At 40.2% G+C, this 27,000-nt stretch overlaps 1 protein-coding gene across 1 annotated transcript in view; it reads left to right on the top strand.

Annotated features, from left to right (window-relative positions):
• The window catches only part of LOC106662963 (agrin-like), a 190,272-nt gene that overhangs the window by 120,691 nt on the left and 42,581 nt on the right, over positions 1–27,000 (top strand). The window contains 1 exon segment of the mRNA XM_024226944.1: positions 18,524–18,730. Coding sequence (XP_024082712.1) covers positions 18,524–18,730 — 207 coding nt within the window.

Below are 27,000 nucleotides of genomic sequence, written 5' to 3' on the forward strand. Positions count from 1 at the left end.
AGAGAAATGTTTAGATTAAAAGATATCACGATTTTCCGACGCCAGGACGTGATATCTTTCAAAATCGATAAAAAGCGAAATTACTCTGAAATGGTTGAGAATCGGACCATGGACAATATGAACTTTTTTGTTCATTTTAGGGTGAAGAATCTACTGGAGAAGTTTGTAGCACGAGTAGCAATTCACCCTGTATATATATAATTTATAATCAAGTTTAGATCTTAAGTAATAACTTCTCTTGTTTTACTTTTTCCCTTGATTTTTTTTTTAACCGTCTCAATCCGTGCAGAACGTCTTGGAGGGAGGACGGCCTGATTGGGCTGGACTTTTGTCGTTTTTCCGGCCCGCTTGGCCCACCTTTTTTCATCCGATTCTTCACACCCCGGCACGTCAAGCCTTTAAAAAAAGTTTGACGATCAAAAATTATAGAAGATTTGACAAGAAAATCATAATTAAACTAGATGGCTTTTTTTCATCATCGAGTGTTGTTCTGTACCAGGTTGTTAGGTACTTAAATAGGTACTTGTTAACTCTTTCTATTTATCTACCTAATTATCAATTTGTCTTGATGAAATCTAATTATATATATTAAAAAAAAGTTTCTGGCGAATTTCACAACCACAGCTAAACCAGCACGACTTTCGAGACGTCATTGAATGGAATAAAAACGATCATGGTTGAAAAATGGCAAAAAAGAGGGAAAATTCGAAGGGTGGATTGAGATAGGAAGTTGATTTCCGAGTGGATCGAAGTCACGATAGCTCAAGTGGTAGAGCAGCCGGCGTATTTAGCCGAAGGCCGTGGGTTCGAATCCCGCTCGTGACACTTACTTTTTTATCTCAACCAATACCTTACATAAAAATTAATTAATTGAAAGAAGTTATTTGGTCAATCGGACCACGAAATCTAATGGATTTAAAATGGTTAATCTAAATCAGTATGGCGTAATGAACTTGCACGCCAAGGTTAGCTAGTACGGCTATGACGTCACTGCATGGCAAAACTTGTTAGCCACGCCCATACTAACGTCATTAATGGAATTACAAGGTTAGAAGCTGAACATTTTGACTTAATAGAATAGAATTAGAATAACAAGGTTAACGAAAAACAGTATGGAGCCATGAAATTGCTCGCCATGTTTAAGCCATTACAACTATGACGTCATTGAATGGATAAATCTATTTGCCACGCCTACTCTGACGTCATTGACTGAAATGACCAGCCTAAACGGTATGAATATAACGTCAATAAACAGCGAAACATGGTTAGCTACTCCCCTTTTGACGTCATTGAACGGAGAAACTGTGTTAAAGCCCTGAAATAAGGAATTTTATAGCAAAGAGAAAAAGAAGGGATCATGTACCCTTTGCAGTTCTCAGTGTGGAAACATCATTGCATTTTATAGCTGAATGTACAATATTGGACTAGATCAGGTTGTTGCACTTGGGATCTTTTACCCTCTCCAAAAACACTCTGTTAAATCTGTTGCAGGGCTCAGATGCACGGGCGCTCACTCAGTACAATCGCCACGCCTGGAGCTTAGACCGAATTATGTAATTCAATTTTTGACCCTTCCAATTCACTCCAATTTCCTTTATATATTATATGATTTTATTATATCCGAATTTTTGTCGCTTTAAGATTAAGACTTTTCCCCTCTGTTTTTTTATTATATGTATTTTTACTTATACATACATAAGTATGTACACACATTATAAGTATGTTTAACTATTTGTTGTGTGTATGCTCTATGCTAGAGTGAATAATGTTATAACCTCGCTCCAAGTCTTGTCTCTTTATTATTATTTGTTCATTATTATTATTTTTTCTTTTTATTCTTTTTCTCTTAACAACGACCTCCGGCAGACGGATTGCGATCCATGCATGTACTATTTCATAACTACTTTGTAAATAATCATACTGCATATTTGTAGAAATAAAAAGCATTAAAAAAATTGTGCTGGGCCAGCCGGAGTCTTTTTTTTTCTAATCTTACGTTTCCGGTTGTTCTATCTAAAAAATCGTAGCTCCTCTGGATTTCATCCAAATTAAAAGTTCTTAAAAGTGTTAAAGAATTGGAGTTCTCTACGTTAAAAGTTAATATTTAAAGCTTTCAAGGTTGTGCTAATCGGCTAAAAAAATCAGTAGCGAAAATTTTGAAAGGGGAAAACTACTTTCAAGATTTGATCAAAAAATTATAAACAGGTTTTTAAGTATAAGTTATATAGTATTTGTTGTTCCTAATCTTTTATGATTTTCAGGTAACGGTTTACGTCATTACCTCCTCCCCCTCATGGTTTAATATCCTTTCATACCCCAAACCTTTCCTACTTTTTTAATAATGTCATTTTTTAATCAACAGCGTTTAATTTGTCATAAAACCGGGGGAAAACTTTCGAGGAATTTATTAAGCTCTCTTTCCTCCATGTCTTCAAGGCATTATTATGTCTTGCGATGTGGGGGGGGGTGGATTTCACCTTTTGAAAGGGTTATTTTTTAATAACTGAGACATACTCGGGGACTTTCTCGTAAAAAATTTGGTCTTGATAAACTTAATATACTTAATAGACTTAAACAGGGGGGTGTTCGGAAGTACGGGGGGGACACATGAGAAGTCTTTGTTGTACTTTTAATATTTATATGACTGTACGATCCCAGGGATTTTTTATTCTTTTATACATAAACATACATCCCAAGAAAAAAAGGAAGAGAAAGATGGAATGAGTAAGGGATGACCTATAGGGTTGATTTGTCGGATCCTCGGGCAGTTTTTTCTCTTTTATAGGAGGCCATTTTCATACAAGCTCCCTCTTTCTCGTATTATGTTAATCTCGAATCTCCGGCGCGTTCGTTCGATCCATCATCGGGATGATGATGATGATGATCCTCTCGTGAGGGCCCCGTTATCATTTTTACCGCTTTCGCCTCTGGGAGTTGGGTTTTCTTTACTGCCGTGAGAAAAACGCCGTTCCGTAGGCCACCTGCCGCCCTGATGACACGCGCGCTATTCAATAATTCAAGGAGCGTTGGCGAATTGAAAAAAAATCATGGAAACATGACGTACCTGTACGTGCCCGGGAGTACTAATGGGATGCCCCTGGACCGGTGAGAATTGCTCCAAGGAACGATTTTTTTTATTACAGAAGGGAGAGGAAAGACAAAATACCCGGTCCGCCGGGTCTCGCCTTTTGAATACGTAACTAGAGTCGAAACTGCTGAGAGCATTAGGACCGCGTAATAATGCACGCGGTGACGAAAAGCTTGATAATAATTGATCACGAGCTCCGACCATCCCTTGGAGGAGTTAATTATCTATATTTGTCTGATGGGAGTCAATATTGACCTGCTTTGAACAGAATAACATACTTCCCAATATCAATGTGTCGTCATTTGATGGGATAACAACGCAAAAACAAAACAAGCTTATGACGTCATTAATAGTACGCCAAGATTAGACCACGCCTACTTGGGCATCATTGAATGGGAAACTTATTAGCCACGCCTACTCTGACGTCATTGAATGGAATAGTAAGCTTAGTTAATGTTAATATGAAGTCATTTAATAGAATAAAAAGGTTAACCAAAATTAAATGAGTCATTAAATAGCACGTTCAGGTTAAGCCACTCTTACTCTGACGTCATTGAATGGATAAATTATTAGCCACGCCTACGCTAACGTCATTGAATCGAATAACAAGCTTAGTTAATGTCAATATGAAGTCATCGAATAGAACAAAAAGGTTAACCAAAATTAATGTGCGTCATTAAATTGCACACCAAGGTTAAACTCGCCAACTCTGAAGACATTTAATAAAACTACAGGTTTAGAAGCTGATCACTTGGATGTGGTTGAATCGAATAACCAGCTTCACTAAAATTAATATGACGTCATTGAATAGTACGCCAAGATTAGACCACGCCCATTTTGACGTCATTTAATGGAAACCTTATTAACAATGCCTTCTCTGGCCTCTTGCAATGGAAGAAAAGTTTCACCCAAGTTAATATGACGTCATCAAATTGAATAACGATGTAAATCAAAATAAATATGGCGTCATTAAATAGCACGCCAAGGTTAGGGGCCATTCCAACTTCCTTTAGTAGAAAAAAACTACTCGCCACGCCTATTCTGACGTCATTAATGGAAGTACAGGGTTAGAAGCTCTCCAATTTGACGTCATTGAACGGAACTACTAGCTTCACCAAAGTTAATATGACGTAATCGAATTGAATGACGAGGTAAACTGAAATAAATATGGCGTCATTAAATAGCTCGTCGAGGTTAGGCTATTCAGAAATTGACGTGTGAAAACGACTCATATAGAGAAACCTATTTGCCACCCCTACTCTGACGTTGTTAAGTGGAACTACCCGTTTAGTGGAACGGCTTTTAAATTACAGGATCGATCAGTCATTTTTTTTCCTTCTGTACTGTAAATACTGTCGGACGTAAAATCTCCACCTGCTTTGAGCGTTCATTATTGTTCTTTTCTTTGGAAAAACATTTCTAAATCTTTCTCTTTCGTATTTCAACCGACTACAGTCGCAAGGGAGATAAACGTCTGATTATAAAGTGGCCCTTTCCAAAAAGGCTTTTCTAAGCGCTGGAAGGCGGCTAATCTCTCCGCCTCATCTCTTCATAATGAGTTTATCTCGTGTGTTTAAGGCCAAATATTTCCATCAGCCGGACAAAAGGGGGCCCGGTGGAATTGGAATTGACTATTAACTATTAAACCGTAAGGACGGGCCTGTTAATACCCCCGAGTAATTGCGTTTGTTTAGCGGAGTCCCGTTGAATTTTAACGAACCAGGGCACATTTTCCGACGTAACCGACCGTGTATTGATATCAAAGGCTCGAATGTTTAACAAAGTTATTTTTTAGTTTTGTTTTCCTTTGATAATTGAACAATCCGTTACTCCTCCAGACCTGAGACAGTTCGAGATTATCGAGTTCTCCGAGTGTCCCAGGGGACCCAAGCAAAGTCCAACTCTAATCGAGATTTAAATCCTCCCCCTCCCTTAATTCTGAACGTGAAGCTAGCGTGGAGGTTTCTCCACTTTCCACCCACTTGGACATACAAGATTGGGAAACGGTTTAAAATAAGTGATATGACGTCAGAGAAAGCGTTGGCTCGATAGTTTTTTCATTATATGACGTCAAATTAAGAGTGGCTAAGATGGTTTCTGCTGAAGTCAAACTAGCCGCGGCTAAGATGGTTGTTCAATCTGATGTCGCCAAATTAGGGTGTGTAGACTGGTTGTTGTATTACATGACGTCGAACTAGTAAAATGAAGTGGATATTCTTATTCCTCTATGAAGTGATGTCAGAGTAGGCTAAGTTGTTGTTCTCTATCAGATGACGTCAAATTAGGATAAGTAAGATGATTGTTCTACTACATGACGTCAAACTGGGCGTTGAAAAGATGGTTGCTTCGGATATAGAACGTCAAACTAGGCGCGATTAAGATTGCAGTTCGATTCGATATTTGACGTCAAAAATTAGTTGGATATGTTTATTGTTATATTCAATGACGTCAAAATAGGCCTGGCTAAGTTGTTATTCTCTATCCGATGACGTCAAATTAGGATAAGTCGGATAATTGTTTTACTACATGACGTCAAACTCTGCGTTCCTAATATGGTTGCCCAAGATGTATGACGTCAAACTAGGCGTAATTAAGATTGCAGTTCAGTTCGGTGACGTCAAAATAGGCGTTGCTAAGTTGTTTGTTTTTCTATATCCGATGACGTCAAATTAGGTTGAGTAGAATAGTATTTCTACTACATGACGTCAAACTCGGCGTTCCTAAAACGTATGTACTTTTACATGAAGTCCATGTACATGCTCGTTCCAGAGAAGTCAGAATGAATAGTTTAAATATCGATATTTTTACTAAAATAGTTTTGTATCGAGCTATATATTTCTGTTTTTTTAAAGGACCTGATTTTTCATTTCAACCTCTGCATAAAAGTTAATATAGCAATAAATTTATATATTTGTCCGCATATCTATCCATTTTTATATCTTTTTTCTATTTGTCTATAAATTATAGGTTGACAAATACATGAAATTCAGGTAGACGATAGATTGGATAGACAAATATTTATGTATTTATATTGAAAAATCTCGGGACTGGGATGCTACAGTTTCGCACGACCCGCATGTCGTGTCGGTTTAGCATAATCAAGGCGCCGTGAACACCAAGTGTCAAGAGCCATTTGTGCCGAGATAGTTTCCAAAACAGGTTTATACAGGGGAATTTTGCGTTTACAATTTTTCCCTGTAATTCTGTCCGTTATGGCATCAGGGTTTTTAATCCGGAGTGTAGGTCGTAAAAAAAATAAAAAAGTGGAGAGAAGGCCGCCTCGAACGGGTCGAGGGGTTGAAATCAATTCAAAGGTGAGAGATAGAAGGGTGGGCCGTATTGGAGGATATTTAGAGGCAGAAACGGCAGACTCCCCGGAAATACGAGCCGGGGGGATGTAAAACCCCTCGCCCTTGAGTCTGAGGGAGGTTTAATAGCGTATAAACATGTCTCGTGGGGGGGGGTGGACCCGGGCCAAAACAGCTCATCTGCTAAAAACCGCAGCCGGTTCTTTTCCCTCATCGATTTGTACGTTTTGATCTATGCTGCGTGGCGTTTGTCCGGCCGGTTTGGAGCCGAACATTTCACGGTCGAATCTCGGAAGACGATCATTTTCCGCGAAACGCGTCCCACACGGACGATCATTCCTTTACAAACTTCCCGCATTACTATCGAACCCACCATTTGTGATATGAGAGAGAGAAAGAGGGAGATGTTTAGGGTTAGAGGGAATGACTAGTAGCATTAAATGCAAATGAAATATTGAAAGTAGGAAACAACAATTAACTTTTAACTAGGATGAATAAAACAAACCAATTTTTCCTTCCTATCGTTTCAAAAATGGGCTGACATGCTTCATTTCCTTATTTCGTACTGTTGCTGCTAAAAAAGACATCGCATCTTACTCTGACGGCATAGTACGGCAAGGTTAGGCGACGTCCACATTGAAGTCAGTACAAATTTTACACCTTTTTTTCATCCGATTCTTTACACCCCGGCACGTCAACCCTTTAAAACAAAAGTTCGACGATAAAAAATTATAGAAGATTTTACAGGAAAATCACAATAAAATTCCATGGTTTTTCATAATCGAGTGTTGTTATGTACTTAAATATATACTTGTTCACTCTATCTAATCATCTACCTAATTATCAATTTGTCTTGGATTAAATCTAATTATATTAAAAAACAAAGTTTCTGGCGACTACCATGTTAAACCAGCACGACATTCGAGACGTCATTGAATTGAAAGAGAAGATAAGCCACGTCCACAAAGTTAACCTAAATCAGTATGGCGTAAGGAAACTGCACGCCAAGGTTATGCCAGTAAGGCTATGACGTCACTGAATGGAAAAACCTGTTAGCCACGCCCACACTGATGTAAATAATGGAACAACAGGGTTAGAAGTTCAGTTTGACGGCATAGAATGGAATAACTTATAGAATTTGACGTCACTGAGAAGAGGAACGCATCACTACTCCTCCCTCCACGTCACTGAATGGAATGATGAGAGTTAGACGCAAACCTCTTTGGATGGAATAACAAGCTTGAACAAAAGTCATATGGCGTCATTATAGCTCATTTTAGAGTAATTAGTCCGCCAAGGTTAGCCGTTCCCACTTTGACGTAGTAGAATGGACCAACTGAAGTTACTGCCACCTTTACTCTGACGTCATTGAATGGAAAAATTAGCTGAGGCCGTACAGATATGACGTCATTAAATAGCATGGGGTGGTAATCCACTACCACTTTGACATCGTTGAATGGACAAGCTAAAACTTAGCATCGCTTACCCTTACCCAATGGTAATAAAAGGCAAATCCCCTTTGACGTCACCTAGTCACGTCTACTCCGACGTCATTGAAAGGATGAGAAGGTTAGGAGTACGACTCTGGCGTCATTGTATATCATTCCAAAACTGATGCCATTGAATGGAGAAACTCACAGCTACGATTTGAGTAACAAGCTTAACCTACATCGAAATAACGTCACTAAATGACACGAAAACGTTATCCACTCATGCTTTGACGTCATTTAATCGAAAGACTGGGTTAGCCTCTTTTTCTTTCGACGACATTGAATGGAATAACAAGCTTACGCGATATAATAAGATTGGGTTAGCCACGCCTATTTTGACGTCATCATTGAAAAACTTTTAGCCACCCCTACTCTGACGTCATTTAATGGTACAAAATGTTTGAAGCTATTTATTTCAACGTCATTGAATGGAAAAAGTGTACCATCCACATGCGCCGTGAAAACAAAGCTTTGGGATCTGGTAACACGCCTTAAGCTTAAAGAAAAGCTCTATACAATTGAGTTGGCACTATAGATTAGTATTGGTCCGAGGTGCGCAAGGTCTTAAAAAGGACGAATTCTTTCAACCTTAACCATTGGTTTTTTTATGCCCTTTTACGACTTCTCTGGCGTTTTATGGCCAAATTAACACTTACGATGAGAAATAAATGAAATTGGTTTTTCGCGCCCTCTCTTTTTACAAATTTTATTACACGACCGTAATCTCGACGTATAACTTAATACCGAATTGGATTTTTTTTTTCAACTTTCTTATTTGTTTAATTTCATATTCCTTTCGCACCTCCTTTAATGCCGCGCAATCCCCCCGCAAAAAAAAAGATTTCCTGTGCTACACGTTTATATTTTGCCATATTTCAAATTCAAGAATGGCTCGGTTGAGGGTGTAATAAAAAGGCCTAACTGGCAGTTCGCCGCGGCTGTGAATTAGGACTCCAAAAGTGGATTTATGGCCGCGTTGGAAGAAAAAATAGAATATAGGTAAAGTTTGTGAAATTCGTTTGTCTTATACTATGGTCGGGTAGGCAATAACTAGATGGTGTTTTGGTACATTTTCCCCCTTTGTGTCGGCCTAATTTTGGCCCAGTTTTCAAGTTCCTCTCTCTCTCTCACCCTCTCTCCTTCCTGGCCGTTTATCACAAGGCGGAAAACGTGACAAATCGCCCCTAATAACCGAACTGGAACTGCCGTCTCGGGCTGCCTGGCAAAAGAGGACGACACAGCTTGTTCAATTCATTTACGTCACACCTGAAATACCTAAACATATGTTTATTTTCAATGACGTCACAGAGGTGAGCTAATCTCATCGTTCCATTCAATGACGTCAGAGTAGGAGTGGCTAACTAAACCATGCCTCTCAATGACGTCAGAGTGGGAGTGGCTAATTCATGCTATTTAATGACGTCAAGTTGATATTGGCTAATCTTGTTGTTCCATTCAGTGATGAAAGAGTGGGAGTGGATAACCAGGACATGCAATTTATTGAACCATGTAGATATTGTCAACGTTTTTTTCCATTCGATGACGTCATAATTAGAGTGCTTAAATTCGTGCAATTTATTTACGTCATATTGAGGATGGTTAAGCTTCTTAAATGGCGTAACTGTGAGAGCGGCCGACTACGACTTGCAATTTAATGACGCCAGGTATATAGACCTTCAATCTTTCTTTTCAAGTTTGTACCTCATTGCGATGGAATCTCATTACATATTATTGCTTACGTAAATTCAAAAAGCTTTCATTTCCAGCAGAGAATTTACCTAAACCAAAATTGTTAAAATTTGTTATTCCATTCAAGGACGTAATAATGGGAGAGGATAACTAATTGCAATTTAATGGCGTCAAGTTGATATTGGCTAAGTTTGTTGTTCAATTCCATGACGTCATAGTGGTACACTTTTAACCTCGCCATGCCATTTAATGACGTCAGCGTGGGAATGTGTAACCACATCATGCTATTTGATGATGATGATGATATAGGTTTTGTCAAAGTTTGTTATACTATTAAATGACGTCACAGTTGGAGTGGCTAACCTCGTCATGCAATTTATGGACGCCTTGTAGATATTCAATTTTTTTTAAACTTTGTCCCTGTTGCAATAAAACCTCATTAAACATTGCTAAGGTGAATTTACCTAAGCCATGCAGGTATTGTCATAGTTTGTTATTCCATTCAATGACTAACCTTGTCGTACAATCGAATGACGTCACGTTGATATCGTCTAAGCTTATTAGTCCTTTCAATGACGTCATAGTTGTAATGGATAACCTCGTCATGATGTCATACTGATGTTGGCTAAGTTTGTTGTTGCATTCTATCACGTCCTTCTTTTCAATTTTTTCTAGCTGTTTTCTTTAAAACCAGTCAAGAACCCCCCTCGGATTGTCATAATCCAGGGGTAATTAAATTATAACCGAAGGGATGTTTTTCTAAGAGCCTCTCACTCCACTGGCCCGACACCAACGAGGCTAAGTCGATAATTAAAAGAAAGAGGGATTAAAGAAGGATTTAAGAATTTCAAATTAAGCCCATTCTCCTCCCCTCTCCTTCGGCAGGGTCGGGAGTGAGATTGTGCGAGATAGGGCAGCCGAGGCATTAACTGAGGGAATGAACCTCCTTTTCTCTTTTTTTTTCCTTCTCCTTTTTAAAAGAAGAAGCCATCTCGAATTTAAAATCTCACGCATTTTCAATTAGCCTTGCAAGTTTAATCCTTTCGGGTGACTTTCGGATCAGATTAGAACAGTTCAACTTTTTGGTTTAAGGGTTTAAAGTATAAGGGGGTTAAATGATTTTTTTTGTTTTTTTGATGATCTGGGTTGCTTTATAACAAGCCTGTGTCACTCGGGCAACAAGAATAAAGTTTCGTGACAGTCAGTGATGACAATTTGGGAGGGGGTGAGAATAAATTAAAACCACAATTCTCACTTCAGGGCTGAATTAATTGCTCAGGGGGAGGGGGTTTGCAAAAGTTTGTTTCAAACGGTCAGTTGGTTTAGAAAGTTTTTTTTTATGGAGGGGGAGGACTTAAATAAGGCGAAGTACCGTCTCGATTTTATCGCACAATTAAAACAGGTCTGTTAAAAAACAAAATCTCCGAATCGCTTTACCAGTTTCTCGTCATGATTCAACCAGGTCGGCGATGATCCTCCAGTTTATAAAACACTTCGAGCCACCCCCTCTGAATCCTCGAGGCGACATCTGGGCCGAAAAGGGTTGAACCGAAAGTTTTGAAGAGACTCACCCTCATCCGCCCCCCGCCAACGGGGTAAGGTTTCCTGGATCCGCGGGCGGAAAAGTTGCCCTCCCCGTGGAAAGGGAACATCTGTTTTTGATTGCATGCAAGTCCCCCGGAGAAGTTTTATTTGTTCGGAAGACAGGCTTGAATAACTTACTTATTTTTCATCTTCCTCTTTTGTCTGGGGTGGGGGTGGAAAAGGGCTCGTCGTCGGCCGTAGACTATTCGGCCCCCTTGGGCTAAATCGCCCCCCTTATACCGCTCTTTCTTCCCTTTTCCCTAAACAAACTCGACGGACGTAATTTGTAAAGTTGGCGAAATTCGGTGCGGCGGGGGGGGGATCCGTCTACGATTTAATTTCGCCCCGAGGACGGACGGAGAGAATTCGGCCCCTCTAGGCCAGGTAAATCTTCCTTCCCTTTTTTATTATTAAACGGACGTTCAACCTGTCAGACTCTTGTATTCCTGTCACAAACAAATTTCCGAACCTCACAAATAAATTCTAAAAGGACTAAAATATATAGATATATTTATGTGCACGGTTTATAAAAAGAAAAATAAGAGAAACATGAGTGCAACTGGTTCAATGACGTCATTGTAAAAAGTGGTCATTCGGTGATTCATATGTGGGTGTGACCAGGCTGTTTCAAATGAATGATGTCAAAAGGGGACGTGGCCAATTTTGTCTTTGGATTCGAAGGCATCGCAACGAAGACGGTCACCCTTGTTGTTCCATGAGACGATGTCACAGCGGGACTGGCTAACCTTTGCGTGCTATTTAATTACGTCATATTCTTATTGGTCAAGCTTGCTATTCCATTCAATGGCGTCATAGTGGTGAACTTCCCACTTTGTCTTTCCATTCGGCTACGTGACAATGGCCGTGGTCAAATTTGTTGGTCCATTCAATGATGGTCAAGATTCACTGGATGGTTATTTTATCTGATGACGTCAAACTAGGAGTTACGATTTTTAGTGTTCCATTCATCTACGTCATATTAGGCGTGGCTAAGACGTTTTCTCTATTATATTACGTCAAAGTGGGCGTTGGTAAAAGAGGTTGCTTCACTGTATGACGTCATACTGGGCATTGATAAGCTTTGGGTGACATCACAGGGGTGGAGTTGTTAAGATGGTTGCTTCATTGTATGACGTCATACAAGGTATTGATACGCTTGAAATGACGTAAAAGTGGACATTGATAAAATGGTTTCTTCATTGTATGGCATCATACTAGGCATTAAACAACATGCAATGTTAAGTCTGTTAATGTTAGCATTAGGTGTGGGTAAGATAGTTGGTCAATTCGATGACGTCAAAAGAGGGCTTCCTTACGTTACGATTAATTACGTCAGAACGGCATCTCCTAACCTTCTTTCCAGTCTATGACGTCAGCGATGGCGTGGCGAAAAAAAATTTTCCGTTTAATGACGTCAAATTGTCCTCGTCGTTCCCTTCGGTGGATATAGTTTCAGTTTGTTGTCCCATTCAATGAAATTAAATCAGATGTTAAATTTGTTGTCTTTGATCTGTATTTTGCACTATTTGAAGAATATAATTTGTTAACAATATAACGTTTATTCATATTCAGTTTTTTTAAGTTAAATTCCTATTTAGATTATTATTAAAAATTCCTCCTCACGACATAATTAAAGTAATCCTTTTCCTCTTCCCCCCGCTCGGGGGCCCCACCCCATGGCTTTTTCAGAGGAGATATTGTCGTCTGCGAACCATCAATCAACCCCGGAGGCAGAACCCTTCTATTTCAAAGGGGCCCCGGCCGGGTTTAGAGATTGCGATTTTTTCTCTCTCACTCTCTCTCTCACTCTCTCTCTCTCTCACTTCACGCATACCCCGCTCCACGTCCTTATTGTAACGGATAAGGCTGGGGTGTAAAATAGGATGCTATCTCCACCGTTGAAAAGGTTTAAACATCGCCTTTGTGTTATTGTCCGGCGTCGGGAGGCGGGATGGTAGCGAAAAGCTTTACGAAATTGGAATTTTCCACGATGGGGCCGCGGTACCTACGCCGCCGCCCTCCACCCCAGGCCCGACCCTCGACCACCGCCACCGATCCAATTTCGCTAATTGTACCGCTCCGAGGCAATTAAGCTGCCTTTTTGCCAACCCCACCCGCCACCTCATGGATCTGACGACTCTTAATTTCCTAACACTTGATCATAAACCGAGACCTACATACAGGGCACATTTGCGGACACTGCCTAACTTCATCGCAGTAACGATCAAAGGTACAAGAAACGATCGATCGACTGACGACGAAATATCAAACGATTATCACAAATTATATCATTGTTTATATTCTAAGTTAATCTGTCCGTACACATTTGCTCTGCGATCCAAGAATGCCGCCGAAGGAGCTAACGTTGATGTCATTCAGTGGCGACAAAATGATTTGTTTCATATGAGTAATCAATCATACATCTAAGTGAGCGTGTGTAAGGTAGTTGGTCTAAATAAAGACGTCAAAGTACTAAGCTTGGACGAGAGTGGAGTCCTATTCAATGTCGATGACGTCGAAGGGGGGGCGAGGCTAATATGATATAATGTCAAACTAAGCCTATCTTCATCGTTCAATCCAATGACGTTAAAATGGACGCGGCAAATAGTGGTGGTCTATTCGATGTCGACAAAAGGCATGAAAATAAGATTGTTGTTCTAATCAGTGACGTCAAAGTTGGAGAGATAGGAATGATGGTCTATACAATGACGTCATAAGGGGGCGTGACGAAGAGTTTATTTTTATTCGATCACTCCAAACTGGGAGTGGCCAAGAGTGAAGTTCTATTTAATTATGTAAAAATGAATCGGAAAATAGTGGTGGTCTATTCGATGATGTTAAAGTGCGCGTGGCTAATATGGTGTCTAGATTGTATGACATTAGCTAGACGTGGCTAACAGTGAGTTCTATTTAACAATATTGAAGGGAACAAAGATAATATTTTTTCCAAACAACGTCGTCAAGTTGAGGGATAAGTGTGTTGTCACTTGGTGGGTTGCTCGATTTTATGACGTCAAATTAGGCGTAGCTAAGAGTATTCATCTATCTACTCAATGCAGTCAAAGGAAACAAAAATAAGATTTTTGCTCCAATCAATGACACCAAAGGTGATAAGGGGGTGGTGATGCGATGACGTCTAAGGGAAGGTTGTCGAATTCAATGACTGCTTTTTTTAAATATTCAAATTAGCCGAGCCTATGGCCATTTCTTCACCATGTCTTCAGAATCTGATGTTCTTAATCTGGGAAAGAGTGGTAAACATCAATTACGGCCTCTTTTTTGAAGGGACACCGACGAATTCCGTTCTTTGCCCCCAGGGCGACCTAGCGTTACCGTAACCTGGCGGAATGTCAAGTCAGAAAAAAACAGGGGAAAAAAGGCCTGGAAAAGTGCGGATAGGGGTCGGTTTTTCCGCCGTAACGCCCCCGCAGGGGATTACCGCTTAATTAAAAGTCAACAATAACCGACGGTGGGAAGAAAACTTAGGTTCGACGGGGTTTCCCGCTTTTATTAACCCTTTGGCCGGGGGTTTCGGAGCCGGCGTCCGGCCGTAATTAATCAAAACAAGAAACTCAAATATGTCCGGGGGCCCGCTTTGCCTCACCCCCTCGCAGATTCCAATTAGGACTCGTTCAAAATTTAAAACGTCCACGTCCGGCCACTCTGTGGGACTTTTAAGTCGCTGCCCCAAGGCCCACATGTGTACTCGCAACTCTCCTCCAGCCCCCCACACCACCGGTCGATTAATTTGGCCGGGGGGACTTGTATCAACTTTCGTCCTAAGTTCTTCTTCGCCCGCGACGGACAACTTACTCCTAAAGCCTTGAGAACTTATCTAGATGGATGGGCGGATTCCACTTTGCAAAAGGGCGTCCGGGCTACTTTCTAAAACCCCTTTATTTTACTTAAACGACGGATCCCAGTTGATTATTGAACTTGAGACTTTAAACTTCGGATAAGCTTTCACAAAATGAATCAAAATATAAAAGTTGTCAAAAAACATGTCAAAAACAGAAATCTTCCTGAAAAATTAACTTAATCCTACAAAACAAGAGAAACAGAATTGCCGATTTAGATAAAACTGGGATCCAGCCGCAGAGCAATGTGGAACTACGTAGTATATTTAAAAAAGATGACCTATAAATTATTCAAAGGCGACAAAGCAGGTGTGGCAAATGTGGTCGCTTTATTATATGACGTCAAACGAGTTGAAGCTAAGACGGTTTGTCTATTGCATGACGTCATAATAGACATTACTAACATAGTTGGCAAATTGAATGACTTCAAAGTGGGCGTGGTTAATATGGGTGCTCCATAACGTTGATAAGACGGTTACTCCATTATATGACGTCCAAATAGACATTATTAACAAAGTTGTTACATTAAATGAGGTCAAAGTGGGCGTGGCCAGTTGTTTGTTCTATTGTAATACGTCATACTAGACGTTACTAAGACGGTTGCTCTATTGCACGACGTCTAAATACACATTACAAACAGAGGTGCTACATTAAATGACGTCAAAGTGGATGTGGCCAAGTTGGTTGTTCTATTACAATAGCAACGTCGGTTGCATGACGTTATGCTAGAAATTGTTAAGATATTGCATGACGTCAAAGTGGGAATGGTTGTTGTAAGCATAGCGTCGTACTAGGCGTGGCCGTCCCTATTATATTAGGTCAAAGTGGACGGTGCTAATAAAGCTGATTCAATGTATTACATCATACTACTCATCATCAAGTCGCTGGAGGGCCAATCCGGATGCGGCACCCCAGAGATCAGATGCAAGTAAGGCCTTCAGACACTAATACCACTGTTCTGCAAAAAGGAATAGCTCACCCTGTACACATCGTCCCTGCTCGATTCCAGCAGGCTCTCCTAGCTGAAAGGCTTGCAGACTTCTTTCAGCATGTAGACACCGTCAAGAATTTTCCTCGTTTTCCGGACAATCAAGGATTGAATGTTTTATGCTTTCAGGTTCATCGCAAGTCTCACAGTTCAGAGATGCCCTAGAGTTTATTTTGTGTAGGTACTTTCTGCAGTGCAGTGGTTCCGAGTCATTGAGACATAGAATTTTTTGTAGGACGTTTTTGCAAAGTTAAACCATGGGACGAAGGTCTGGGATTTGTAGGCTCTTCCCGCAGCTCCTCTGTAATGCCAGTTACTCCATTCTATTAACCACTGTTTTGGTTATTGTGCGTTTCGCGTCGATTTTTGGTAATTTTATTTTGTGGAACTCTCCGATCTTGGTTGCTTGTTTTGCTAGCCGGTCGACAATTTGATTGTTCACGATTCCGTTATGTCCTCTCCTCCAGCAAAAAAACACTTTTTTTTGAGACCCCATATTATGAACCATGTTAACTATTTGTGTAACTAAATAGTCGCACTTTCCGTATGGATGGAATTTTTCAGTTTACCTGATTGAGCTCATGCTGTCCGAAATAATGCAGAAGCTAGTACCTTTCAGGTGGTGATGTAGTCCAGGGCTACGACAAGGGCATACATTTCGGCAGTAAAAATAGAGAGTTGACTGGGTAATGTGATCAATTTTTTGAATTTCAGGGATGGGTCGTATACGGCGCAGCCGACCTTTCCATCTATGACCGGCTTAGTATTCCTCCCTGCGGTAGTCCTTTATACGATGACTTAGGGCCTATCAACGCTTGGTTGATTCGAAAGAAAAATTTTCTACAAAACGGACTGCAAGACCCAGGGCATCAGTTTGGAGGCGAGAAGCTGAGTGACAACTGTCATAGGATTTACAAGAAGAGTGCGAGCACTGATTTATTACTTGAAAGGGCCAGTTGGATGTCGGTTACTAAAGTAAGCTGTGCGTCGGTGACAGATTTATTTTTGCGGAAGCCAAATTGAGATTGGGGAAGTTTCCAGTTTTGCTCCGTCCACCACTCCTAGCGAGTTTTGATCATGCGTTCATAGGTTTCTTGTACACACGAAACTAAAGAAATGGGTCTGTTTGAGTTGGAAGCGTTAGGAGGCTTCCCTACTTTCGTTATTAGTATTATTAACGTTTCTTTCCGCTGATCTGGTATTTCTTGGCTAGTTCATATGCGGTTATATAGTTCGAGTAATGCAGCCTTCGCTAGAGGGGGCAGGTTGTTAATTACGGAATAGTGGATCTGATCCTTACCAGGGGAACTATTATTTGTTGGCTTTAAGGCGCACTTTAGCTCAGCCTTGATGAAATTATCTACTAAATAGTGGGAACCGTAGTCAGGCGTACATTCAGGACTGAACTTTTCGTTGGGCTCGCTAGGACAGAGCTTGGTTATCAGGTATGTCGTCCATTGCCCAAAGACGATTGGAGTTCTTTGTGGTAACGGAATGCTTTTAAAAATCTTTAGTTTGGCCCAGATTTCTGAAATTGGGATGGTGTAGTTGATCGAGGAACAGAAAGTTTTCCAAGATTCTTATTTTGGCTTCCCTGATAATCTTTTGTGCTTCGAGTGACAGCGTTCTTAAGACCTCATAGCTTTCTAAAGATGGAGAGATTTTATAATGTCTGAATGCAGCTCGTCGTTTTTTACTCCTGCTTTGCACTCTGTATTCATATCATAACTTACCTTTTGACTTGTTGGAAACCATTTCCTTATTTTGAGGAATGCTTAGGTGGGACACTTTGGTTAAGACTTTTTCAAATGTGTTGTACGTCAATTTTTCTCTGTGGAGTGAGGATTTGTTTTCTTCCCAGGCAAGCCTATAAGCATTGCAGATAGTCACTCTATCGCTCACCTTACACCAGACATTCTGAGATGATTGTTACATTGTATGACGTCAAGCAGTGTAGTGTGCATTTTAGCTGCATTCAATTACATCCTAAGAGGCGTGGCTAAGTCGGTTTCTCTATTAAATTATTTCAAAGTGGGCGTGGTATGCTTCTGTTTACAACGATGACGTCATGACGATCTTGATTATCTATCACGTCCAGATATCAAATGATATTAAATTAATTCGACGAATTTTTGTTAATTTCAAACGACGTCATCATACATATGTTTATCGTGAAGAAGAGACGTCTCCTCTTGTTCTTTGTTTTTTCATCGCTCATCGTCACCTGTCGCATCAGAAGTCTTAACAAGGATTTCGACGAAACGTGAATAATCGTTTTGAAAAGGGGAGGCGGGTGCCAGAAGGATTTTTTGTCCATTCGGGGCATCATTCAATTTGCCCCGGGTCAATAGCGATCCCATTGTTTGATACTTTCATCAGCCGTATCGGCCCTTCGGCGAAATCCCCTGACAGTAATTCGACGCGAGAGGCCGATAAGCCCTCGGGGGGTGGGGGCTTCATTTTGACGCCGTTTTGTAAATGCCCGATTTTAAGTCTAATTTGAGTTTTTTTTGTTGCAGAGCCTTGCGAATCGATGCCGTGCCCTCTGGGGGCGGAGTGCCTCGTCCTGGAGGGGGGCCCAGTTTGCCAGTGCAGGCCCCACTGCCCCCAGGACCCGTCCAACGTCTGCGGAACGGACGGCAAGACGTACCTCAACCTCTGCGAGCTGAGGAGATCCGCATGCGTCAACGCGACCAACATAGGCGTCCAGTACCCGGGCCATTGCGGTATGTGCTTTCACCATGTAAATAAAACGACATCATGGCTTCGCATCGAGAAAAAAAGACGTCATACACCGTCGGCCGAAACCGGTTGTTTTATCCCTTCCCTTGGAAATAATTATGGCCCGGATTTCGCCCCTAAGTCCGTGGGACTTGACCGTAATAAAAAGCCCAGAAGGCTTCCCAGGCCTGGGCTTGAGACACTACTTCAACCCGGAATCCTACCACCCCGAAGGGGATTTCTTTTTAATAATAAACTTGGCGGGAGGTCCGGCTTACCTCGACACCGGGCACTTCGCCCCTTCCATTCCGGACGCCATCACGACGCCCCCCAGCCCCGGACCGGGGATTAGGGGCTGTCATGATTAGGGGAAAAGTTGAGGTTATGCTCCCATTGGTCCCCGGTGGGAAAGAGAAAAAAAATATAGAGAAGATCCGCTCTGCAGACCCTTTTTGAGTCCTATCTAAAATTAAAATCAACGATAAAGCCTTTTAAATGCCAATCGAGTACAAAACTCCATGGACAACCACTTTACAAACCTCCTCAATCCATTTTAAACAAAAAAACATATATTATTATATTAAGGAAAATGAAAACCCTGTAGTTTGTCGTACCTTCAATCGTTGGCCCGAATAAAAATGTTGGCCCTATTCGATGACGTCAAATTCGGATTGGATCTTATTATTGTTTTATTAAATGACGTCAAAATAGGCGTTGCCAAGGTGGTTTCCAAATCCACGACGTCAAACTTGTACTGTGTATGTTTATTGTTTTATTAAATGGCGTCAAATTAAGCATGTCTTGGATAGTCGGTCCGTTGCATGACGTACAAAGTGAGGGATCCTCCGTTGCATGTCGTCAAACTAAGAGTTGCTATCATGCTTCTCCATTTGGTGGTGACTCACTAGGTGTGGCTAAGTTCATTGTTCCATTGTATGATGTCAAACTAATTTTTGTTGTAAGATGGACCCTCTATTCGAGGACGTCAAACTTGTACTGGCTATGTTTATTGTTCTATTCAATTACGTCCATTTGGGCGTGGTTAAGATGGTCGATCAATTCAATGACGTCAAAATATGCATTGATAAACTTTAGATGACGTCAAACTGGGCGTGACTAAGATTGTCGTTCTATTGCAAAACGTCTTACTAAACGTTAACTAAGATGGTTGTTCCATCGCATGACGTCAAGTGTAGCTTAGATGGTAGCGTTATTGTGTGGACATGGTTAAGATTATAGATCTATTGGCTGACGACAAGCTGTGCTTGGCTAAGATGGTCACTCAATTCGATGACGTCAAACTGTGGCTAAAACCAGTTTCTCTATTGCATGACGTCAAACTGGGCGAGGCCAGGCCCGTTTTTCCATTCGATGTCGTCAAATTAAGTGTAGCTAAAGTGTTCGCTCTACTGTTCGACTTGATAGTAGACGTTGTTAAACTAGTAGCTAATTGTATGACGTCAAATAGGCGTGCCTAAGATTGTAACTTTATTATGTGACGTCAAAATGGGCGTGGCTAAGATGGTTGCCCTATTCAATGTCGTCAAATAGATATAGCTAATATGGTTGCGCCATTGTATTACAACAACTAGGCGTGGCTTAGATGGTCGTTCTAATTGATGACGTCAAATAGATATGGTTAATACGGTTGCTCCATTGTATTACGTCAACCAGGCGTGGCTTAAATGATCGCTCTATTTGATGACGTCAAACTGTACATGGCTAAGATGGTTATTCTATTCAATGACGTCAAATAGATATGTCTAATATCGTTGCTCCATTGTAATACGTCAACGATGACGTCAAATTAGGCGTGGATTAGATGATTGCTCTATTCGATGACGTCAAATTATGCGTGGCTAAGATAGTTACTCTAATTGGTAACATCAAACTAGGCGTCGTATCCATTAAATGACGTCACAACTAGACATATCTTCGATTCTTTCTCAATTGAACTATCCTTTTAAACCTTATCAAGCGACATAGCATTTTATCTTATGAAGGAATAATAAAAAAAGGAGGATGGTGGCTTGTGGCAACAGGTCGTTGAACGTAGGTGCACTTGATGTAAATTTGTGATTCGTCAGGTCTTGTTTGATTATGGCAGTTCCAAAGGCTGGCCGGGATTGAAAATTTTATCTGAAATTCGTCCGGTGAGAACCGAGGTGGCAAATGGGACGCCACCCCCCGAGGGTAGGTTGGCAGGAAATGAACCCGGCCCGGGATGTAACGACGCCATTGTTCCGTTTTAGGACGGGAAATTTCCTTTCTACCCCTCTTCTTCACCGTGTGGGTAATTGGACCTTGTGGAAAAGCGAGAACAAGCGGACCGTGATTGGCAAACCGTCAACAACCCCCCCCTAGCACCACACCTCAGCCCACAGAACAGGGATTTCCTTAAAATTCACCTCGCCTCTTAGCATGGCGGCCTTTAAATAAAAACGGGGCCGCGTATAAATAAAGTTCCCCCTCCCACCACTGACGCGGTGGGCAATGGGAAAAGTTAAGGAGCTTTTTCCTCAATAATGCAACCGGGCTTAGGGCTTTTCCGAACCGCGTCACGGCCGCCCGGCCTACCCTATCAATATTTGAACCCCCATTTCCCATTTTCCAGCCGGGACGAACAATTGACTTCCACGTCCGCCGGAAAGAGTCCGCCTTATTGACGTCAATAAGAAGGTCGTCCTTTTCTACGATGAAAGATTTAGCCAAAACTATTTGATATGCCATTGTGCCAATTTATGAAGTTCAACATCATAAATGAAAATTTTAATAAAATGAAATACCACGTCAGCTGATATCCTGGTTGTTTTTAACTAATTAACTTCGGTCAGGATTGGCAGATTATGATAGGTTACACTTCAAATCAACCGTGACATCCTTATTTTTCAGTAAATAATACAACAGTTTAGAGTTTTATCCCTTCTATTACTCACAATTTACTTTATTTCTTGGTTAGAAAGGAATCTTAGTCACAGTGGAATCTGGTCTAGTATGGATGATTTAAAGAGGTTACTTTAGCTTATACTTGTGTACTTCAAAGTAGACCTCAATTGCTCAATTGCATGGCGACAGAGCGGACGTGGCTAAGATAGTAGCTATATTCTATGACGTCAAAGTGGGTTTGGCTTATTGTCTAACCTTAGTCAATGACGTCAGAGTAAACCTAGCTGATTTCTTGTATGACGTCAAACTAGGAGTGGCCATTTTATAAAGTCGACATGTGTGTAAAATGGTCGCTTCATTGTCGTCAAAGTGGACTTGGCTAACATGATCTCTTCATTGTGCGACGTCATAATAGGCATACCTAAGACGGTTGCTGCATTGCATTACGTCAAGTGGGCGAGGACATAATGGTTGCTTCATTGTATGACGTTATAGTAAGCGTGGCTAAATTTTGCTTTAGTCAGTGACCCACGTCGCTAAGATACTATGACGTCAAAGTGGGCTTGGCTAAGATGATCAATTCATTGCATTACGTCAGCGTGGATGAGGTTTCAATTACCTCGAACCAGGCGTGGCTAAGACGGTCGCTACATTGCATGACATCACGTGGGCGTGTAAAAATGATTGCTTCATTGTATGACGTCATTGTAAACGAGGCTGACATGGTTGCGTCATAAAATTTATGAAGGTAGGGTGAGATGGCTTTTAATTTTTTCTAAAGATAATTCTAATTCATGGTATGTTGTTTTCAACTATCCGGATTTCGAGCATTAACCGCTCATTATCAGGTTGAAGGAATACAACACAACAACAACAATCACGTCTCTTGACATAAATTGTAAATATATTATGTGACTTCATCTTTGAAGTCTTGAAGAGAACGTAGCTAAAAATGTCGCTTCATTGTATGACGTCATAGTGACCGTGGCTAAGATGCTTGCTCTAACGTCATTTAATTTTAAAAAAGGGTTCTTCATTTGTTGTATTAGGTTGTACATACGAAATCAACTGCGATATCGTTACTGTTTGTCAAATACGATAGTTTAACGTTTTAGTCTTTCTTATTATTGGAAAATGCCTTTATTATTTTCTGATAAAAGAAAGGAATGTAAGTCAGGTTAAAATCTGATCCTGAAAAGTTTAGAGGTTATGTTAGGTTATAGTTGTGAAATCAAATGAGAAATCGAGTTTTTTTTTTCATCAAATGCAAAAGTTTAGCGTCTCACCCTTCTAATAGATTGATAAATTACCTTATTATTATTTTATTGTTAAAAGTACAGAGACATCGATCGGAGTGGAATGTGATCCAATATGGAAGATTTTTGAAGGTTAGGTTATGTTACACTTGTGAAATCGGCCGGGATATCATTATTTTTTTCTTCGACATATTTTAGCGTTTTAATTTTCTTTATTTTTGGCGAATTACTCTATTTCTTGGTTTAAAAGGAAAAGAATTTAAGTTAGACTGTCTGATCCAGTATGGAAGATTTCTGAAGGTTAGGTTATGTTACACTTGTGAAATCGGCCGTGTTATCATTATTTTTTCTTCGATATGATATTTAAGCGTTTTAACCTTCTTTATTATTGGCGAATTACTCTATTTCTTGGTTTAAAAGGAAAAAAATTTTAGTTAGACTGGAATCTGATCCAGTATGGAAGATTTCTGAAGGTTAGGTTATGTTACACTTGTGAAATCGGCCGTGTTATCATTATTTTTCTTCAATGTGTCATTTTAACTTTTTCTTCTTCTTCTTTGTTGTTGACAAATTACTCGATTGTTATGTTTAAAAGGAACGGCATTTAACTTAGATAGGAATCTGATCCAGTATGGAAGATTTTTGAAGATTAGGTTATCTTACACTTGTGGAATCGACCGTGTTATCGTTATTTTTTCTTCATTATGATATTTTAACGTTTTATTTTTCGTTATTATTGATTAATAATTGAATTTCTTTGTTTAAAAGGAAAAGCAATTAAATGAGATTGAAATCAGTAGGAAGATCTTTGAAGGTTAGGTTAGGTTAGACTTGCAAAATCAATATTGTTTGTCAAATGATATTGTTAGTTTTAAATATGCCATAAATCCGTTTCCACTTTATATAAATGTCCTTAAAGTTAGTACATTAACCGAACCGCCCCATGAAACTTATCGGATACAATACCCACCCGAATATCTCCAATCTAACGGAGCGATTAGGAGAATTATATACTATTACGAGTGACAAATCAAATCAACGTTGATCCATCCGCTCGTGATCGCGTTATCGCCAAGTCCCATCGTCACGTTTCCTCGATGTTGTCGTCCCAATTAAGGCCGACCGCCAGGCAAACTTTTGCTAAGGGTTATGAAGTCGAACTAGGCTACAGTTTTGGATATTTTGGAGAGAGATTGGACGTGACGCCGTCTCGGATGTAACGATTTTACGCGTAATATAAAACGTGTATTATGGACATAATGTATATAAATGTCGACTGTTGCCATTATACAGAGTTTCAGGATGTAAGCTCCTGCATAGATCGGTAGGCATATGAACTACTTTCCAATTTATCGATTTCGTACAGACAGCACTTGTCTTAAACAGAATGAAAAGGATCAATTGTTTGTCATTATGCAGGTTATAAGGATGTAAGAGAGCAACAATATATTTGCCGATATATACAAAAAAAATCTAGGAGCTTCTGATGGATTGTCAGTCAATATTCTCTGTATCAGGATGTAAGAAAATAAAAAGAGCTCCGGTTTGAATCAGTGAAAAAAGGGGATATGGACTATATTCCAATATATCAGGATGCTAAGAATCTCGGAGCTCTTGTCCTAAAAGAAACGAAAAGACTCAATAATCACCCATTATTTACTGCATCAGGATTGAGAGAATAAAAGAGCTCCTCTGTAGATCAGTGGAAAAATGGGATATGGGCTCATTTCCGTTCTATCAGTTCTTCTGTCTTAATTGAATAGAAAATTATCGATTGTCCTTCAGGCTATAAGAAACTGAAAAGGAGCTGGTAGATTCTGTGCATCCTGATAGATGGGAAAGCAGTCCATTGCTCATCCTTTTATCTGACCCAAACAGGAGCTCTTTTCATTTTCTTACATCCTGATACAGTGAATAACGGGTGACAATCGATGCCAGGAGCTCATAGATTGTTAGCACCCTAATAGATTTGAAAGTAGTCCATAACCCGTCCTCTTCACTGATCCAAACAGAAGATCTTTTTATTTACCTACATCCTTATGGAGGGGGTAATGGGCACAATTGGTCATTTTCTACTCCATTGAGTCAGGAACTCTTAGATTTTTAGCAAACTGGTAGAACGGAAATTAGTCCATATCCCATTTTTCCTCTGATCTATAGAGGAGCTCTTGTTATTCTCTTAATACTGATGCAGTAAATAATGGATGATTATTGAGTCTTTTCGTTTCTTTCAAGAGAAGAGCTCCGAGATTCTTAGCATCCTGATAGATTGGAAAGTAGTTCATATCCATTTTTTCCACTGATCCAAACCGTAGCTCTTTTCATTTTCTTACGTCCTGATATAGAGAAAATTGGCTGACAATCGATACTTTTCCTTCTACTTAAAACAGAAGCTCCTAGATTTTTGATACCCTGATAGATTGGGATATAGTCCATATCCCTTTTTTTTACTGATCCAAACCGTACCTCTTTTCACTTTCTTACATCCTGATACAAAGAAAATTGGCTGACAATCGATCCTATCCTTCTACGTAAGACAGAAGCCTGTATAGATCTGTGGAAAAATGGGATATGGACTAATTTCCGATCTATCAGTTTGCTAAGAATCTAAGAGTTTCTGACTTAATGGAGTAGAAAATGATTAATTGTCCCGGTTATTCCCCTCTATCAGGATGTAGTTAAGTAAAAGAGCTTCTGTTTGCATCAGTGGAGAAGACGGGTTATGGACTATTTGCCAATCTATCAGAATGCTAACAATCCTTCCTTCCTGAGTTCCTGCCTTACTTCGATGAAAAGACTCGATTGTCAGCCAATGCATTATTTACTGTATCAGGATGTAAGAAAGTAAAAAGAGGTCCTATTTGGTCTAGTTGAAAGGATGGCCCATGAGCTACTTTCTAATCTATCAGGAAGCTTAGAATCTAAAAGCTCCTTTTTAGTTTCTTGTGGCCTGGAGGACAATCGATAATTTTCTATTCCATTAAGACAGAAGCTGAGATCTATTCAAGAACTCATGTTAACCTCTATCATCCTGACAAAGTAACGATTTTACGCGGGTTTTGGTGTCAAATTAGGACCGGGAGGCGTTTTGGATTAGGTTTTGTGAGTTTGTGGTTTTGTTTTTTGGATTAAGTCTGTTTTTTACAGTCGGACTACTTGGTATTCACCTCGGAGGCACGCGGCTCCTCCCCCCGGGACGGCACCGCGTGCTCAAAACAGTCTCCACCCGGGCCCGTCTAATGGCCAAACTTGTCCATTGTTCCTCATTATTCGAGGGAAAAACGGAAAAAACTGCCCGTCCCCGGGGGTGGAATATTGCGAATGGAAAGGCGGCCCCCGGGGCGGGGGTGCGTTAAGTCCTCTCTGTCCCTTTGAAAAATGACGATAATATATCGGCTGGGGGCAAGACGGTATCTGCCATCTGATTGCGCCATCTGCTCGAGTGTCCTTTGTCCCTGGGAAAACGCCACTCGAGGAAAAACCCCCCTTTCTCTAAATCCGCCTTCAACCCCCCTCTAAATCGGCCAAGATATAAATCAAAAACATTCAAACAGACTTTACCATCCGAGGAAATTGTATTCGCGCCATTCCATCTCGTGGATATCGTTCTGCAGGTTGAATAGAACTTTAACATCGACTGACAAAAAAAAAAAATAAATAAATAAAGCCTTTACAAAGGTTTTTCCAAAAAAGTCTCAATACAAGAAAATTCTTTATTTACAGTCACAAGGAAACACTGTTGACAAGGAAAAGCCATACACGTAAGAGCAAAAAAAAGACGAATTTTCACATATATACACTATACACAAAGAAACAAGGTAAATTATTAATAATAAAAAAGAATAGAAGGCTAGGCTATTATATCTGATGAGAAATAACGATTCCTCAATCGATTTCACATTTATAACCGTATATAACCTCCAACAATCCACCACACCAGATCATATTACATTACTTATATTACTTTCCTTTTAAACAAATAATGAAAAAAAAATATCAATAATAGAAAGGAATAAAAGGCGAAACTATCATATTTAAACAAAAAATAATAATATCACATTTTATTTGTCAAAGATAACCTAATCTAACCTCGACAAATCATAAATACCGGATAACATTCGATTCTGTCTTAC

Source organism: Cimex lectularius, unplaced genomic scaffold (genome assembly GCF_000648675.2).
Source record: "Cimex lectularius strain Harlan isolate CLEC.00 unplaced genomic scaffold, Clec_2.1 scaffold14, whole genome shotgun sequence".
Classification (NCBI taxonomy): domain Eukaryota; kingdom Metazoa; phylum Arthropoda; class Insecta; order Hemiptera; family Cimicidae; genus Cimex; species Cimex lectularius.